Source organism: Mastigoproctus giganteus, chromosome 10, assembly GCF_048544385.1.
Source record: "Mastigoproctus giganteus isolate SK-2022 chromosome 10, ASM4854438v1, whole genome shotgun sequence".
Classification (NCBI taxonomy): Eukaryota; Metazoa; Arthropoda; class Arachnida; order Uropygi; family Thelyphonidae; genus Mastigoproctus; species Mastigoproctus giganteus.
The window spans coordinates 166,867,755-166,887,330 of NC_143584.1; the positions used below are offsets into that span (position 1 = coordinate 166,867,755).

At 36.9% G+C, this 19,576-nt stretch overlaps 1 protein-coding gene across 6 annotated transcripts in view; it reads right to left on the reverse strand.

Moving 5' to 3' along the window:
• Positions 1 to 19,576, reverse strand: part of Nipped-A (Transcription-associated protein Nipped-A) — a 1,216,281-nt gene that overhangs the window by 694,716 nt on the left and 501,989 nt on the right. For all 6 annotated transcript variants that reach the window (XM_090382460.1, XM_090382459.1, XM_090382462.1 and 3 more), the window contains 2 exons: positions 11,344 to 11,429; positions 11,010 to 11,150 (listed from right to left, as the gene is read on the reverse strand). In XM_090382460.1, the coding sequence (XP_090238586.1) occupies positions 11,010 to 11,150; positions 11,344 to 11,429 (227 nt within the window). The remainder of the gene's footprint in view (positions 1 to 11,009; positions 11,151 to 11,343; positions 11,430 to 19,576) is intronic.

A 19,576-nucleotide genomic window follows, 5' to 3' on the forward strand; every position in this document is an offset into this window, starting at 1 on the left:
GGGCAGGTTCACAAAGCTACTAGAAGTAGAATATACAGGACCTGGAGAAATAATACCACCTTTTTACAAACCGATTATCAAATATCTCCAGTAACTATCGGCAGTAGGTCTAGAAATGGGAACAAAACTAAAAGTCTCAAAAATCTACTGGAAACTGTTTGACTTATACATGCAACCAGTACAAAATCCCTGAGTATGGTAGAGCTTAGACGAAACCCAAATGTTTAAAAATCTTCAAACATATAGGGTATATATAGGTCAAGAAGTGACTTAGCCTGGAGGGTAATTTACGGGCACCTGCCGGTGGAAGTAAACAAGGCTAAGTTCCGATGACACTCAAACATTGAGTGTCAATATTGCAAAGCGCGGGAAACAGTTGACCATGTGTTTTTTTCCTGTCCAGCTGTACAACATATCTGGAACAAGGTCCACAAAATCATGAAAGTACCACGATTAACAAGAGATCAGGTGCTATTTTTGCAATTTCCGGAAACTGTATCCATAGCCACACACATCTTGATGTTCGTAATAAATAAAGGAAAATACCAAGCATGGAAGATTAGGAAGAGAAAAATAGAGGGAACATGCATGGAGATATACAAATATGCCATCCAATCCATGCATGCATGCTGCAATTAGGAGATTTCTGGTGTTGGAACTACTTCAATTGGGGACCAGAAATTCCTAAAACAATGGTGTTACCCTACACCACTATGCCGGATAGTGGACAATGGGGTGTACATGCAGCTCAGGTGGTAAAGCTAGGGATTAGGGGGTAGTAATCTTCTTAGCTTAGGCTAAAAGGGATATGGACCAAACTGGCTGCAGGCAAATGGTCCCTCTCCCGAAAATGCGGTGGCTTACATTTAGAATAAAGCCGCGTAAGGATGGGAGAATGAAAGAGGTGGAGGACTTGAGAATTCATGTAGGGCAAGCCAACTCCAGGCGGCTGCTTGCGGAGCAGGTAGTCACATGAATGGGGCCCTCCACGGAATGTTTCTGAGTGAGATTAACCCTATTGGGATATAAGATCATTTTAATGAGTGCAAATGACACCAGATGGTGTCATTTTTTTTTTTAAAGAAGCAATGGATACCTACCCACCCACTGTGGAGGGGCCAAATAACCCTGAAACGGTGCCGTCCGAGGGGCCTTATGGCCACTAAGGCTCCTTGAATGGGTAACAACAAAACCCCCTCATTGGGGAAGTGCTGCCCATTCGAGGAATATGAGGTCACATGAATGAGCTGAAGAAATAACTGCCCCTTTCCTTCTTCCTCTACCTCTCCTACTATCACTTTCCTACCTCTTTATTGCTCTCTTGGTCTAATAGGGGCAGTGGTGGATAACTGAGAATCATTATCCCTTATCTTTTTTTCAAACGGTGCCATCTGGGTGGTGGAATCCATCTGAGATACATAGCTATACCTGAATTAATCAGAATATTAGTAAAATGGCATGGTTTTAAGTTATATCTCATATTGTGAATACCTTCACAGCGAGTTGCCATGATATTGCACTACTTCAAATAAGTAACGCTTCATATAGCTATGTATTTCTGATGCTCTTGCACTATATTTATACATAGTCTAGACTCTCCCATAGCTTGAAGCTTATGTCCTAAATGCTTTAGAGGCTAAATACATGATACACCATCAGGCATCTCTCATATTGTGGAGTTATACTTCATAACTGTTTTGCCATCATTGCATCACTAGGGTACCTACCCACCGAAGAAGGGCCAAATAGCCCTGAAATGGCACCAGGGGGAGCCTGATGATGTCCGGAGTTTCCAAGAATAGGTAACAACAGCCTTCTCCACTGGGGAAGCATTGCCTATTCGAGGAGTTTTGAGTTTTTGAGTGGCGTGAGTTGAAGGAGTTACTGTCCCTTTCATTCTTCTACACCGTTTCTTTTCCTCTTCCACTCCTACTATTACTTTCCCTCTACCTTTTTGCTTTTCTAAGTCTAATAGGGACATCTGGATAGTCGAGTTATTATCCCACACAAATACAAAATAGCCCTGAAATGGCGCCGTCTGGGTAGTGGTATCCATTTGAGAATAAGTAACATTAGTCTTCTCCTTAGGGAAGCGTTACTTATTCGACATAGTGCAATATCATGGCAACTCGTTGTGAAGGTATTCACAATATGAGATATAGCTTAAAACGATGCGGATTTACTAATATTCTGATTTATTCAGATATAGCTAAGTATTTCTGATGCTCTTGCACTATATTTATACATAGTCTAGACTCTCCCATAGCTTGAGGCTTATGCCCTAAACGCTTTAGAACAAACAGATCTGAACCTCCCAAACATTTCATTGTTCATTTCACAAATATATGTGATCTCAGTTCTTATTTCAATGGTGGCCATTTCCACTTACATTCAGCCAAGCCTAATGTACTTTTTCTGACAGAATCCCAATTATAGGTTTATTCAACAACTGCCTATCTCAGGTGTCCTAATTATTTGCTGTACAATTCCTTTTGCTTTAAGGGTGGTACTTGTGGATATGTCTGCTCTGGTATAACCTGTCAGGGATTTAGTAATTTTGAATCTCCTCTTTTTGATCTTCTCTAGCTTAAAATCTCTCTATCTCATTGTGCAAAATTAATCTGTTGCCTCTATTGTTCTTCCAATTCCACTAACCATTTGGAACTCTTGCTACGTTGCTTTTAAACTTGACTTTCTCCAGTACAACTTTCCTAACAGTATGTGATTTTCCTTGATGATTTTGATTTTCACAACTCCAGCCGTCTTTTGTTTTCTAATCATATGGACCCAGCTGGTCAAGATGCTGCCACTTTTGTAGTTACTAATGACCTCGCACAGACTGTTCATTTACCTACAAAAATAAGAGACAACCTTAACCCCACCTCTAGGCACCTAGGACAACTTGGTGATGTCTCTTCTCAAATGGAGCCTTTCTCTCATTGCCATTCTCAACCGTGTGTTGTTTGGCATTATAAAAATGCAAAATGAGATGATCTACAAGATAACTTTTCTTCTTTTCCTTGGTCGGACTACTGTTTCAAAACCACTGATGTCAACGTTTGCTCAGATCATGTCAGTGAAATTATTCTTGTAGAAATGGAATCCTTCATTCCACAGTCTTAAAATCACCTCTTATTCCACCTTAAAATCACGTTCTTTATCTAATCCTGTATTCCAATAAATGTGCTAATGCTCTTCAAGGTAAGAATGTTGCATATTGCAATCAGCTTGCATTAAAATCTCCACATTCATTTTCTGTCTACACCAAAGCTTGCAAAAACTGTAAAGCAGTTATTAACCAGCCCAGACTACATTTTGAACAGGCTAAGAGTAAAAAACTTTCATCTTGTCCAAATGGTAATCAAGCATTCTAGTCTCTTGTAAAACCTATTGGCCAGAAGTTTTGCCCATCATTATTCTCAACTCTTTCAAAACAGGATGGTGCTATTGTAAATGCAGCTAGAGATCAAGATTACTTGCTAGCATTCTTTTTTACCTCTAACTTTTCTATTGATGATCTCACAAATCACCTCGTACCATTCCCTATACACTCCATTCAATACCTCCTATGGCCTTCGGTCAAAAGGATATCAGAAGAATTTTGACCAGTCCTGATGCTAAGAAAGTGCCCGGTCCTGATGGTATTTTCCCACTTGTTCTAAGACCTGTGCTTCTGAGCTTACTAGTGTTCTATGCCACTATCTTACACTTTCTTCTTCTACTGATGTTTTACCTGCTGCTTGAAAATTGCTCATATCCAGCCAGTTCCTAAAAAGGTATGACAAACCCATCCATTCCAATTATTGTCCCATTTCACTTTTACTCTTTGTACAGTAACATTAGTAGTAGTAGTAGTAGTAGTAGTGGCATGTGATGCAAGAAAGCAAATGTATGAGCTTATGCAGCATCAGCCAAAAAAAAAAAAAAAAAAAATTACACCATTCCCTCCAAATGCCTGTCCGGTTCCTCCTTAAATTTATTCAACCTATCAACTTCCACAACAACAGATGGAAGTTTGTTCCAGCAATTAACCACCCGCTGGCTAAAGGCAAATTTCCGCACATCTATTCTACACCTGTCCTTTCGTAATTTCAATTTATGCCCCCTTAGGTTGGTAATCTGAACAGGTGGAAGGATCCCATCAAAATTCAGCGCGCTGAACCCATTCAAGGCCTTATACACCTCAATCAGATCACCGCGCACGTGCCTAGTCTCCAACCACTGCAATTTGCAGAACTTAAGCCTCTCTTGATAAGAGGATCCCTTCATTCCCCTCACCAATCTTGTTGCCCTTCTCTGTACACTCTCAAGTAAATCTACATCCTTCCTAAAATGAGGCCTCCAGACCTGTATGCAGTACTCAAGGCGTGGCCTGACCATTGCCTTATACAGAGGGATAATCACCTCCTTTTCCCTGCTAGCAAAATTCCTATATATCATTGACAAAACCCCATGACCTGCCCTGGCAGCCTGTCTGCATTGCTCAGAGAACTTCATATCTGCCTGCACAATTACTCCCAGGTCTTTTTCATTTTCTACCACCTTAAGTGTAGTACCACACAGTTGGTACGTTTCTCTGGGGTTACTTCTACCCATATGCAGTACTTTGCATTTGTCAAGGTTAAACTTCAGTTGCCACTTCTTAGCCCATCTGCCAAAATTATCTAGATCCTGTTGCAGTAGCACACTGCCATTACTGTCATTAACAACCCTGCCAACCTTTGTATCATCTGCAAACTTCGACATTAAGCCTGATATACCTTCATCAATATCATTGATAAATATACAAAACAACAGTGGACCTAACACCGAACCCTGTGGGACTCCACTAATAACATTAGTCCAAGAAGAGCAGCACCCATTGATTACCACCCTCTGTCTTCTCGCACTTAACCATCCTTTTATCCATTGTAGCAACTTACCCTTAATACCATTCTGCTCCAATTTGTACAATAGTCTTTCATGTGCAACAGTGTCAAAAGCTTTCCTGAAATCCAAATATATGATATCAAAATTATTTTTTGCATCCAGTTCCTTTGTAACCACATCATAATATCCTATCAAATTTGTCAGACAAGACTTTCCCTTAACAAACCCATGCTGTGTCTGAATCATTGCTGCAGTCCTGTCTAGATGATCCTGCAATGCATCTTTAACCAGCGACTCCATTATTTTACCCGGAACAGAAGTTAAACTAACTGGTCTGTAATTACTCGTGTCACCCTTCGATCCCCCTTTGTGAATTGGGGATACATTTGCACATCTCCAGTCCATGGGAACCTCCCCTGAGTCCAAGGATGCTCTCATAATTATGGCTAAGGGTTTGCTTAGTTGCTTTGCCGCCTCCTTTAATATAACTGGATAGATCCCATCCACCCCAGGTGCTTTTCTTACGTTTAACTTCAACAATTTCTCTTCCACTTTGCTCTCAGTTATTACAAAATCATTAAGTATCTTGCTACAATTTGATAACCTTCTGCCATTTTCAAACCTAAATAATTCCTCACGTGTGAATGTAGAAGCAAAATACTCATTCAGTTTGTTTGCTATCTGAGCAAGATCATCAACAGTCGAACCATCAATGTCAAGTGGACCGATCAGATTCATTCCATTCCTTATAGAGTTTATATAAGTAAAGAAATCCTTGCTGTTTTTCTTAGCATCTTTTGCCAAGGATTTCTCGTAATCTGCCTTTGCCTGCCGAACCTCCTTTGTGACCTGATTACAGATTAACTTATATCTGCCATAGGCTTCTGAGTCGCTTGATAATTTATATGCATCTCATGCATTTTTCTTCTCTGTTACGAGTCTCATTAGTTCATTTGACAACCATTTAGGCCTAAACCTTGAACAATATTTCTTAATAGGTATGAAACTTTTAGTAGCTTCCACGATTAATTCCTTGAATGCTTCCCACTTAGAATTTACTGTTGGTAACATCGTCAGTTGATCCCACTGTACTCGCCTTTATGGAAGCAAAAACCCTTTCCTTTACCCCTGATGGTAATTAAATCTTTAAGTAAATCCCACGTCAGTACACTGTGATCACTGCCACCTAGTGGTTCTTTAACTGCAAATTCCTAATACATGAATGATCACTGCTGATAACCAGATCAAGAGTATTACTTTCTCTGGTTGCGTCTCGAACATGCTGCTGCAGAAAACAATCATCCAATAAATCCACAAAAGTCTGACTAGTTTGTGAGTCCCCAACCCACAAGTTCCAGTCAATATCTGGGAAGTTAAAATCCCCCATTATAAGACATTCCGATTTACTAGCCCACTCTATTTCTCTGTACAATTGTTCATTGCACTCATTCAAGTCATTAGGCCTATAACACACTCCTACTCTAATTTTTTCTTTCGCAGTGCTTATGTCACACCAAACTGACTCAACAGTGCACTGTTCATCTATATCAACTGGATGCACTTCTTTTGATTTTATGGTTTTCTTTATTAACAGGATAACACCTCCTCCCTTCCTATCCTGTCTATCCTTTTTGTACACATTGTACTCCCCAAATTCCAGTTCGGCATTCCTTATATCTGTGTGACACCACGTCTCTGATATCCCAACAATATCCGCCTTTGATGTCTTGACCAACACTTCAAATTCATCAAATTTATTTACTATACTTCTAGCATTGGTATACATGCAAGTATATGCACCTATTCCTATTCCCAGCCACTCTAACACATCCCATATACCCACCTGTTTCACGATGACTGCCATCCGTCCCTGAAACCCCCAACACCCCTCGCTCCAGGTCGCTACTTATTCTAATAGAAGTTGTGCAAGAATCACCTGCCTACGGCTACTGTTAAACTATTAGTCCTTTTATCCCCCCAGCTATCAGTTTTCCGACCCACCTAACACTGCCTCGATAGCATCAGCAAATATTCTTTCCATTTAAGTGTATCCCATCCCTGTAGAAGCAGTCTCTCCTGTTAACAAGTACAGTCCAGGCTGAAAAAAATTCTAACCCTTGAGCCTTGCACAATCTTTCCAGGGCCGAATTGATCGACAAGGCTCTCATCATATACTCCCTCCTATCGTGTCTGGGCAGAATTGCAGACACTTTCAAATTCAACCCTCATTCACGGCTTTTTTTCATCAGTGACCTCCTCGGTTATCACAAAATCATTGAGCTCATTAGAATTTGATACACTTCAGGCATTCCCATCCCTAAAAAATTTCTGTGTGAATGTAGATGCAAAATACCTATTCAATATATCAGAATACCTGAACAAGAACATAAACAGTTAAGCCATTTGGATCTGGTCGATCAATATGATTCATCCCCTTCCTTCTTCTGTTTGCATAAGAAGTCTTTTCTGCTTTTCTTTACAATCTTTGCCAGGGACTTCTCATAATCAACCTTAACTTGCTTAATTGCTTTGTGACTTGATTGCAGACTAGTTTATGTTTGTAAGGATGCACATTACCTGATAATTTATATGCATACCCTACATTTTTTTTTTCTCTGTTCTGAGTCTCATCAGTTCATTTGCCATCCATTTAGGTTTAAGCCTCGAATGGTATCTCTTAGTTGATATAAAATGCCTAGTGGCTTTTACGATTCCAGCCCTGAATGCTTCCCATTTAGAATTTCTACGGGTAACTTTATTAGTTAGTGTCACTACACAGAATTTAAAATCTGTCTGAGTGCATTTGCAGTCACCTTTATGAAAGGAAAAGCCCTTTCCTTTGCCCTTGACAGTAGTTACATCTTTAAGTAAATCCTGCTTTAATACACTATGATACCTGCAATTAGAAGGTCTTTTATCTGCAGATTCTCAATGCATGAAGGGTTGCTGCTGATAATCAGATTAAGAGTATTGGTTTCTATTGTTGCCTCTCTAACAGAAAACAATCATCCAGGTGTAGAAAACAATCATCCAATAAATCCACAAATGTCTTGCTACTGTGTGAGTAACCAACCCACAGGATCCAGTCAATATCTGGAAAGGTAAAGTCCCCCATTATAAGACATGTTGATTTTCTGGCACACTATATCTGTAGTGTACTGTAGCTAGGGCTTTTTCCATCTGGGGCAGTTCCCGAGTCTGCCACCTCTCTCAATACACACCAAAAATACTACAAAAGGTCAAAACAACGTATAGGAAAATAAATTAAACTGACTGTGCGATGCCGCTGCTGAGACGCAGCCGCCGCGGTATAAGCAATAAACCAATAAAGCAATCATCATGCCATGAATTTTATTGTTTTATGTTTAAGAATTTGAATTATAGTATGATAGGGAAATGTAACGGTTTTGTTATATTTATATTTTATTTATCTTAGTTATAAGTATAGTTGTTAAAACTAATTATTAATTAAGTAATAAAAATTACTAAGTTAACATAAATAAAAGAATCGTCGAAAAATAAAATTGTGTCTCACGTGAAAAGTGCCACCCCAAAAATTAAGTCACCCTCTCCTAGCTACGTCACTGTATTTGTACAACTTTTCGTTGTACTCATCACAGTCATTAGGCTATAACAAACTCCTACTCTCATTTTATTTTCTATAGTGCTTGACACACCAAACTGACTCAACGTTGCACTGGTCACCCACATCCTTTGATCTTATGTGCTTTTTAACTAAGAGCATATCCTCTTTCCCCCCTCCATCCTGTATGTGCTTTCTGTACACATTGTCCTCCTCATATTCAAATTTTGAACCCCTTATGTTTGAGCAGTACCATGTCTCTGATAACCCCACAATCTCTGCATTTGATGACTCAACTATTTGACTTAAATTCATCAAGTTTATTTACTATGGACCTAGTTAGTAAATGTGCAAGTATTGATTTTAATCTTAGTTGAAACTGATTTTAATCTTAGTAAAGTTAACCCAACTGAAGTATTTTCTTGTTCCATGATGGGGATCCCCATCTGATCATGAAATCCCCAACAACTTTCTTTCCAGGATGCTGCACATTCCAATAGAGACAGTACAAGATTCATTTTCAGCACTGCTTGCAGCTAATGTTAATCTATTAGTCTATGTAGCCCCCATGCTAACAGTTTTCTGACTCACATAGCATCAGCAAATGTGTATCCACACCTTCTATTTAAGTGTATCCCACAACTGTAGAAGCAGTTTCTCCTGTTAATGAGTGCAGACCACACTAAGAAAAATTCTACACCACGAACCTTGCACAGTCTCTCCAGGGACAAGGCTTTTATTATCATGTACTCCTCTTACATTGCCCTGGTGGAATTGCAGACAATTTCAATTTAAATCCCAATTCAACTTTTTCTTAATATTGCACTGTTCTTTTTAATGCCATTAGTACCAATATGTACAAATCACCTTTTGTGTCCTCAAAAGATGATAACTGCTCTACAATGCCACTAACTTTAGCACCCTCTGGGAGACATAACCTAGTCCCATTCTACTTTTCCTTTTTGCACAATATTTTTCCTGTTTCCTTGACATTTCAGTCACCAACTACATATACTTCCTGTGGGATCCAAGGATCTCTGCTGCAGAGGATGTCATCTTGTTGTCTCATACTGGGGCATGGGCTCAAATGTTCGGGTAGATGAAAGGGTGTTTGAGGGGTTACTCTCTTTAATTCATTGAGGGCATCAACCCTATTCTCCAAGTCCTCATATGTAGATGTATAACAATATCACCTTTCGATATAATTAACTTTTGCCCCGGAAAGTATATTATTATTATTATGCTGTACCGGCCAAAAAAAAAATTCCCTATTATCCTGAGAGCTGTTCCTATTCCATCTACCCATTTTTACATAATATATTTCCTGTTTCCCATACAACAGAATCCATCAAAAATATCTACAACTCATAGGAAGCAGCTATTGTTGGTATCTCATACTGACTTATTCTCAGGAGTAGACTAGTTGAGCAGCTGAGATCTTGATGCCTCCCTGTTTTAATTTCTTTAAGGACAACAACCATCTTTTACAAGCACTTCAATTTGTCAATTAAAGCAATACACTTCCACTTCATTTCCTTGATCTATGCATTAAAAACACAAACCTGTGGTTCCATTATGTTCCAATGCCTGTGGTATTGCCTGTGGTTCCATTATGTTCCAATGCCTGTGGTATTGCCTGTGGTTCCATTATGTTCCAATACAAATTATTATTTTAATAGCGCCAGAGCTTCTTGCTCCTAATATTTGCATATTTTGTCTGTAGAAGTGTGCTAGTAGGGCCAATTTGCATGTTATGGAAATCCTCATCCATTCTAAAATCTGATAAAAGCATCCACAAATGAAGAGAACTTATAGAAATTCCTCCAGTTTTCTGCCAGGTTTTAGGGACATGAAGACTTAGTCCATACTGTGCCATTGTGTATTATGCTGATAGAAGCATACATTCACAGGCCAATCTTCATGTTGTGTCCTAAAACACCTGAAATAATTTGTTGGGAAATCCCATTTCTTCCAACTGAGACCCTTGAAAAGGACCTCAAAAATTCCTCCAATCATAAGAGGGAATTGAACCCAGACCTCTGAAAATAACTAGCAAATGGTAAAACTGCTATACACTCACACCTCCAATCATAGGGGGAAATTGAATGCAGATCTCTCCACCCTAATGGCACTTGGTGCTGTACTATTATGATTAAGCTGCCATAGAGGAACATTATGTCCCCACTATAATTATATGTACCATAAGTAGTGCAATGAATAAGACACTGATTCATCAAACTAAATTGGCAATCCCCCTCCCCTACTGAGATAAAGTATTCTCACTGCTTTGAGTCCATTTTTGTTTTGTTGCTTTAGCTTAAAGCACAGTTTTATTAAACTTTAATAGCTCTCTTCATAAAAGTGCAATTATTGAATGGGCTATGCCACGTTAATCTCTACATAGCATTTCGATATGTAATGATCTGTTCATTGCATGTTTATAACATATGAGGAAAATATGTATTAAAAGGTAGGGTATTTTTTTTTTGAGTTTCAGGAACAATACATATTTCAGTAAATGTCATGTATTTTCTGATTAAACAAGAGAAGAGCATACTTGGCCATATCAACAGCTCCACTTGATACTTCTCCTATTAAATCCATCATTACGAATAAGAGGGCCTTGAGAAAGACATACTGATGGGCCAGAATCCATTTCAGAGTCATTCGATCAAAAAGAGACTTTATAGCAATACAACTATGAGGAGAGATAATAAGACAATATAAAGAAATTCAATCGCATAAAAATTTTATATAAACACAGAGTTAAAAGCTTAGTGAGTTCATTAATTATGCTTAAAGTCACATACTTTTCAGTTTTATGGAGTAAAACTTTTTCTTAAGTGATTAATTCTGAAGTGTAAGATAAAAAATAAACAATTTCTACATACCCTCCAAGTTTTGCATACCATGCTCTGTCATAGCAAAGAGCACACATGCGTTCAACCAAATATTCCAAGAAAGGCAGCTGGCAAGCCTATGTCATTTAAGGGGAAAAAATAGCAATTAAAATGAGCTATACTGTAAAAACAGATCATTATAAACCTCATTCCTAATTTTCGATTATTTTTAATATTCAATTTTAACTAATTTTTAATTGGGAAAGTATAACCATGAAAATATTCTTTAAGGCTCCATTTCAAAGAATCTTAGATTTCATCAGCTTCCCAACTACAAATAAATAATTTTTGATAACAAGATTATATTTTTGGAATAAACTTTTGCTTACCCATTTTCAGCTATTTCTTGTCATTTATTACAAAAAAAAAAACACTGACTGATGTATTCTGTACATAAACATACCTGGAGCCATTTTTTTTTTTTTTTATTTCTTTTTTTTTATGTCTTCTAGCAGTGCAGCTTAATAATGTGCTCCAATTTTTGGTTATGTATCTGAAATCTAAACTCACTCTCTCTCTCTCTTGTTTAATTAATTTTCATAACAAATTCTCTAACCATTATCTATTTCATTCAGGGATTCTTGATTTTTCAGTATACTATTTAAAAAGACAATATCATCCATGGGTAATAATAATCCAACTTTTACACTCGCTAAACTTTGCCAGTAATTTACATTCTTTTATTATTCCTGATTCAAGAAAACAAAATCATGATTTGTGAAAATTAAGAAGAAAAAAAAAAACATGGTGATAAGGACTAGCCCTACTTACTTCAAGTTTAACTTTAAACCATGTAATTCCAACCCAGGGCCTGCACGTGCCCCATTTCTTCACATTGTGCTGCCCACAGCCATGTAGCCAATGCTGTGTGTTATAAGCTCCAAAAAAAAAAAAAAAAACTGATATTCCACAAAATAGTTTCCACATCGAATTTTGAAAATGCAAATACATTTTAATGACTTGTCTCTTATGAAGTCTCTCTAATCTGTCTCACAGACATTAAGTTTCTGCTGCATGAATTTTCTATAGAAACTTCCACAAGCACTGTTCTTCTGAATTAGCATCTTTAATTCCCAACTCAACAGTGAATGGATACTGCAACTAGTCAGCATCTATTTCACTGTTCAACTCCAAACTCATAGAATAGAACCAACTTTTACTTTTTTATCGCTTTCACTTGTTTTCTGGAACAACCTTCCTCATGTTTCCTAAAATCTATCGAAATTCAAATCTAATTTTCAGTCTTCAATTCATGTACAGTATTAAGTACTACAGATTTTAATAACTTTTGTGTTTAGGGTTTTAGAATTGGGGGGGGGGGGGGGGGAGCAGAAATCAAAGCAATCCTCAGGCACTGTGAAAGAATAATATTAGCAAGTAGTGATTTTGAAATGTTAGATGTTTAGTGTGTATAGCAGGCAGACCATTTGAAAATTAAAAGCATCCCTTTTGTTGTAAACAACAATATCTACGGATTGGATAGGAGATATCAATGTTTTAAAACTAGACAATTGGCAATGTGATCTGATGTATTGGCTTTTTTCTAAAATTTGTTCTTTAGAATACAATTTAATGAACACTTAATCTGGAAATCGTAGAATCCCCATCTGTAGCACAGACAGTGACAGCCATCTGACATGTACCAGTTTTTATTTTTAATTTTTGGAAAAAAGTGAAAAAGAAATTGGGGAGAAAAGAAAATACAATACTTATCGTGTGTAACTCTTTTAAGTTTTAAAAGAAATATAAAATTTTTAAAATACAGTGTTTTATACCTATTATTTTCAATAAAACAAAAAAAAATTCCTTTTGCATTAGATATAACACAGAAACATCAATCGCTTAACATCTAGCAGTTTCCAATTTAAAATACTGAGTAGTACGTGAAATTTCAAACTGCACAAGTGTATGTATTGGCTTCTATAATCTGAATCAGCTTCTATAATTTCTGCTTTCAATTCCAAACCAGTGTTTAACATGTGCTGCAACCAGTCCGCATCCTTTTTCTGTCCAACTTCGAACACACAGAACAAACTTTTCGTCTTCCTCATTTATTCCTTCAACTTCCGTTTTCTGGAACAACCTCGCTTTGTGTATACGTATTTTATGAAAATTACTATCTACAGACAGAAATTCACAAGTCTAATGTTAACAAGTATCTTTGTCCATATTTTAAACCTTCAGCCCACACAGTACTAAGTACTATTGGTTCTATTATCTTTCTTGTTTAGAGTTTTCATTAAAAAAAAAAAAAAAAAAAGTTAGGTTATTGAGATATTGATACACAGACTTTGAAAGTCTGTATAGATGTTATATTATTATTATTATTCAGTAATTTAACTATAACTGATATTGATTATATATACTGTTGCTTATAGGGATGTTATTAAAGTTACATTTTAAACGCTTTTTAGAGGTTAATTAATTTTAGCAAAACTGCTGTTGTGGCATGAAGTTAAAAAATTTGAACCCAACTGGTATTTAAGAAATTTAGAGGAAAAAGTAAACAAATGAAAATTTGAAGTTATTGTTTCAATTTTATTTGTTTTAAGCAGAAATATAAATTTTTTGGTGATTGTAATACTGGATTTTAGTTCGTTATTTGAAGTTTTGAGGTAGAAGGCCTTACAGATAAATGCATAATTGTAGGCTGCTTTGTCCATTAATGTGATAACAAAGTTTTGTTGCAGGTCTTTAAAGGCAGTTGCTGTGAGCTTTAAATTATGGTTTTTATCCTGACTGGTCCAATCAATCAGAGTACCAATACCTCTCATAGATGCTGTTAATCCCCAAAAACTGGACAATTTAAAACAGTACAGTAAACCCCCGCTATTCGCGGTCGCTGATTTAATATAAAATGAAACCTAAAAAAAAAAGTGAATTTTAAAGCCTCGTGAATATTTTCCACCATAAAAAAACATGGGCGTGGCTAAAATTATCTTTCTCGGTCAAAACAGCGCTCAGTGTGTGGGGGGAGAGGGGTGACAAAATCGCGAGCGTGGATGTTTCTTGCTAATCCTTGTTCAGTATGTGTTATGCGCTTGTCGTGGAAGGTTTCGTCGTTTGCTTTTAATTTATATGCTTATAAATTGAATAAATTTATCAATTTATAAATTGATATGCTTACAAAAGTGACTTTATTGTGGACAAGTTCTTTTCTAACCCGTACAAAAATATGCCTACGAATAACAAGAGAAATGTGAAAATATGAAAGAAGGTGATGAAATTAGTGAATAAAATTGAGTTATTAGACAAAATTTCTAATGGTGAAAGTGTCTCCTCAGTGGCAAAACATTATAAAATCAATGAGTCAACGGTACGATCAATCAAGAAATCGGAAGAAAAAATCTGCTGCAGTGTCCGTGAAAACGCGCTAATTGCTTCTAAAATTTGCTCTGTAACTCGTGATGTTAAATTAGAAAAAACGGAAAAGGCTTTAAATCTGTGGATAGAAGACCGAACTCAAAATAAAATTCTGTTAAGTTTTTTTTTTTTTTTTTTTTTTTTATGTGAACCCCAAACACGAGAGGTATTAGAACCTATAGTACTTAGTACCGTGCTTGGGTTGGAGGTTGAGAAGACGAAAGAAGATATTTGTTGACATTGGACTTGAACTTCTGTAGATTGTAATTTTCACTTGTAATTGTAAAGTTCACTCATCATTCGTGAAAAGGCAAAACTCCTTTATCAACACTTCAGCGAAACTGGTGATAGCACTGGCGGGATAAGTTTTTTTGCTAGCAAAGGCGCTGGTTTGAAATTTCTAATAAATATTACATTTAATATTAAATTGTTTCTTATTTTCATTTCGATGCCATATGCTTGCATTTCACTATGTACTGTCTATGTACATAGTCATATTGTGAAGGTACATATAATACATGCATAGACAAAATTTTAGACTAGTTTTTCTTATATATTTCATACTTTGGAATGGAACCAATTTATTACTATGGGAGCCATAACTAAGCATTCGCGTTTTCGGTATTCGCGACATTTCTCAGGAATGTAACCCCAGCAAATAGCGGGGATTTACTGTATTGCATCTGATACAGATAATTGTTTCTTTGAAAGATTACTTATTAAGAGGTTTGTTCAATCGAAACTGAATTCAGACTGAATCTGTAATGAGTGGTTTAGAATTTAGCAATTTCTCTTTTGAGAGAAAAATTCAGTTTCCCTGTTTCACTTAAAAAAAAACAAAAAAAACCAATCATGATAGCTTAAATTTACATGTGAAATTAATAAGAAAATAAATTATCCACTACAAGCTAAATGAATAAAGATACTAGATAAATTTTGGGTATTCCAAGCACCACTGGTTAATACTGACAATCCTATAAACAATTTGGCTGAGTCAATATGTTCATTGTATATCTCAGTCATTGCCATTTAATGTGCCTATGACTGAGATTTTGAATGCACAATCAAGATAATTTGCAAATTTTGAACAAGTCTAACTGTTGCTATAGCAAGAAAAAGAACATAATCTAAATGCATTCCAGAGTTGGCAGCATAAATACAATCCAACATTAATATGAAGTTCGATACTTTATTGAATCTTAAGTTCATCTTATCCCAAAAGAGAAAACTAACATATAGGGTCCTTACCATATCATCTGTGCTCAATCGCAGATACTAATTAAATCTACATTATATTAGGATATCCTGTGTGAATTATATTAAACCGTAGTATATATTATCACTTAGACATTAAGATACTCAATTACACATATTGTATTCAAAATTTGAAATATACAAGACATTTAACCTTAGTGAACAGGTCATAAAAAAATCAAGACATCAGGCATATTGGTGTACAAAGTTTTGCAATAATTTTCTTGAAATAAAAGGTGTAAAAATTTGAAAAAGGAGAAATTTAAAATTTTAATCTTAATTCTGACTGTACACTCCATAAAATAACATTAAAAATATAACTATCTCTTTTCAGTTTAAATATGTAAAAAAATATTTTCAAATAATAACCCTGTTGACTAACTACTTTAAGATCAAATTTCACTTGATTCAGTGTAGTAAAATGAACATTCAACATTCTGTGGAAAATTTGCAGACATGACAAGGAGGTGCTCTTTGCCCCAACATAGAACTTTTAAAGAAATTTTTGCAATTATTCTTCTCCAATTAAAAATATAAATGATATAGATTTTAGTGGTAAACATTATCCTTGAAGAATACTACTGAGAATTTGACACAAAAATTTTTAAGTTTTTGGTGTATGCTGTACACCAATATGCTGCCCACTAGAAGAATAAAAAACAATAGGAAAACAGGACTTCAGGATGTTTCAAATATATAGGACACATTATACATATATAATGTATGTATATATGCAGAGTATTACACACATCTTTCATAATGCTGTAGACAAAATAAAATCTCAGCATTAAAGATACCAAAACTCAATTTTTTTTTCCCTAACACTGAGATTGTACTCATATTGTTCATGCTACTTTCACAACTAGAATATCAAAATGGCAGCCTAAATAAAGAAGGCAATAGTGTATGCTGTGTTCTCAAAGTGAAACTAGCCATGACTATATACAGAGAAATTTATAATGAACTTTGGTAGTGCCTGCCTCTCAAGGAAATGCCGGCAATCATCCATCACCAAATGAAATGGTCATCAATCACATAAGACAAATATTCCTCCATAAATCTGTTGCACATGCCAGCCCGTGCTTTCATATAAGGATGAAATGGAAAAGTTACAGATACTGCACCACCAGTTTGAAATTATAGGGAGAATATGCTGCCAAGTAGGGTTGGCATAACCCCAATTAGGGTTACAACCATAATTGGGGTTACATTTGCACATCTCCAGTCTATGGGTACCTCCCCTGAGTCAAAAGAAGCTCTCATAATTATGGCTAGGGGTTTGCATACTTCCTTTGCTGCCTCCTTTAATATAACTGGATAGATCCCATCCACCCCAGGTGCCTTTTTTATGTTTATCCTCAACAATCTCTCCTCCACTTTCCTCTCAGTTATTACAAAATCATCCAGCTCACTGCCAATGTTTACTTTACCTACATCATTCTCCTTCCTGAATAACTCCTCATGCGTGAATGTAGATGCAAAATATTCGTTTAGATTGTTAGCCACGTGAGCAGGATCCTCAACTGTTGAACCATCAATAGCCAGTGGACCAATCTGATTCATCCCTTTCCTTCTCGAGTTCAAGTATGTAAAGAACTCCTTTCTGTTTTTCTTTGCATCCTTTGCCAAGGATTTTTCGTAGTCTGCCTTTGCCTGCCTAATCTCCTTTGTGACTTGGTTACAGACCAACTTATATCTATCATAGGCTTCCATGTCACCAGCAGAAGAAAAATGCATGTATCCCATGCATTTTTCTTCTCTGCCACATGTCTCATTAGTCCATCTGACAACCATTTAGGCCTAAACCTTGAACAATATTTCTTAGTTGGTATGTAAAACCTGGTAGCCACCAAGATTAGTTCCTTGAATGCTTCCCATTTTGAGTTTGCTGTTGGTAACATCATCAGTTGGTCCCACTGTATAGAATTTAAATACTGTCTCAGACCATCATAGTCGCCTTTACGAAAACAAAAACCCTTCCCTTTACCTCTGATGGTAGTTACCTCCTTGAGTAAATCCCACTTCAACACACTGTGATCACTGCCACCTAGTGGTTCATTTATCTGCAGGTTCTTAATGCATGAAGAATCACTACTGATAATCAGATCAAGAGTATTGCTCCCTCTTGTTGCCTCACGAACATGCTGATGTAGAAAACAATCATCCAATAAATCCACAAAAGCCTTGCTAGTGTGCGAGTGACCAACCCACAAATTCCAGTCAATATCTGGGAAATTAAAATCCCCCATTATAAGACTCTCTGATTTACTGGCCCACTCTATTTCCCTGTACAATATATTATTATACTCATCAGAGTCATTAGGCCTATAGCACACTCCTACTCTCAATTTTGATTTCCCTATGCTTATGTCACACCAAACTGACTCGACACTGCCCTGTCCATCGATGTCAACTGGCTTCACTTCCTTTGACTTTATGTGTTTCTTAATTAATAGCATAACCCCTCCTCCCCTCCTGTCCTGTCTATCCTTTCTATATACATTGTATTCCCCAAATTCCAGTTCCGCATTACTTATATCTGTGTGACACCACGTCTCTGATATCCCAACAATATCTGCCTTTGATGTTTTGAGCAATACCTCAAATTCATCAAATTTATTTACCAAACTCCTAGCATTGGTGTACACGCAGGTATACATGCACCTGTTTCTATTCTTAGCTACCCTAACACAACCCATGTGTTTACTTGTAACGCAATGACTACCAGCAGTCTCTGAAATATCCTGCATCTTGTTTTTCAGACTTCTGCTCATTTGAATAGAAGCAGTGCAAGAATCACTTCCACCTCTGCCAGTGGCTACTGTTAATCTATTAGTCCTTGTATCCCCCCCCAACTAGCAGTTTTCTGACCCACCTAACACTGCCTCGACAGCATCAGCAAAAATTCTTGCACCCTTTCTATTTAAGTGTATCCAATCCCTGTAGAAGCAATCTCTCCTGTTAACAAGTACAGTCCTGGCTGAAAAAAATTCTACCCCTTGAGCCTTGCACAATCCCTCCAGGGCCGAATTGATCGACAAGGCTCTCATCATATACTCCCTCCTATCGTGTCTGGGCAGAATTGCAGACACTTTCAAGTTCAACCCTAATTCACGTAATTCAACCCTAATTCAACCCAAATGTAACCCCAATTCACAAAGGAGGATCAAAGGCTGACACAAGTAATTATAGACCTGTTAGTTTAACTTCTGTTCCAGGTAAATTAATGGAGGCACTGGTTAAAGAAGCACTGCAGGATCATCTAGACAAGAATTCAGTTATAGCTCAGACGCAGCATGGTTTTGTTAAGGGCAGGTCTTGCCTGACCAATTTGATTGGATACTATGATGTAGTCACAAAAGAACTGGATGCAGGGAATAACTTTGATATTATATATTTGGATCTTAGAAAGGCTTTTGATACTGTTGCACATGGAAGACTGCTGCACAAATTGGAGCAGTGTGGCGTTGGAGGCAAATTGCTGCTATGGATAAGGGGATGGTTGAGTGGCAGAAGACAGAGAGTGGTAATCAATGGACACTGCTCAACGTGGACTAATGTTATTAGTGGAGTTCCTCAAGGTTCAGTGTTGGGTCCATTGTTGTTT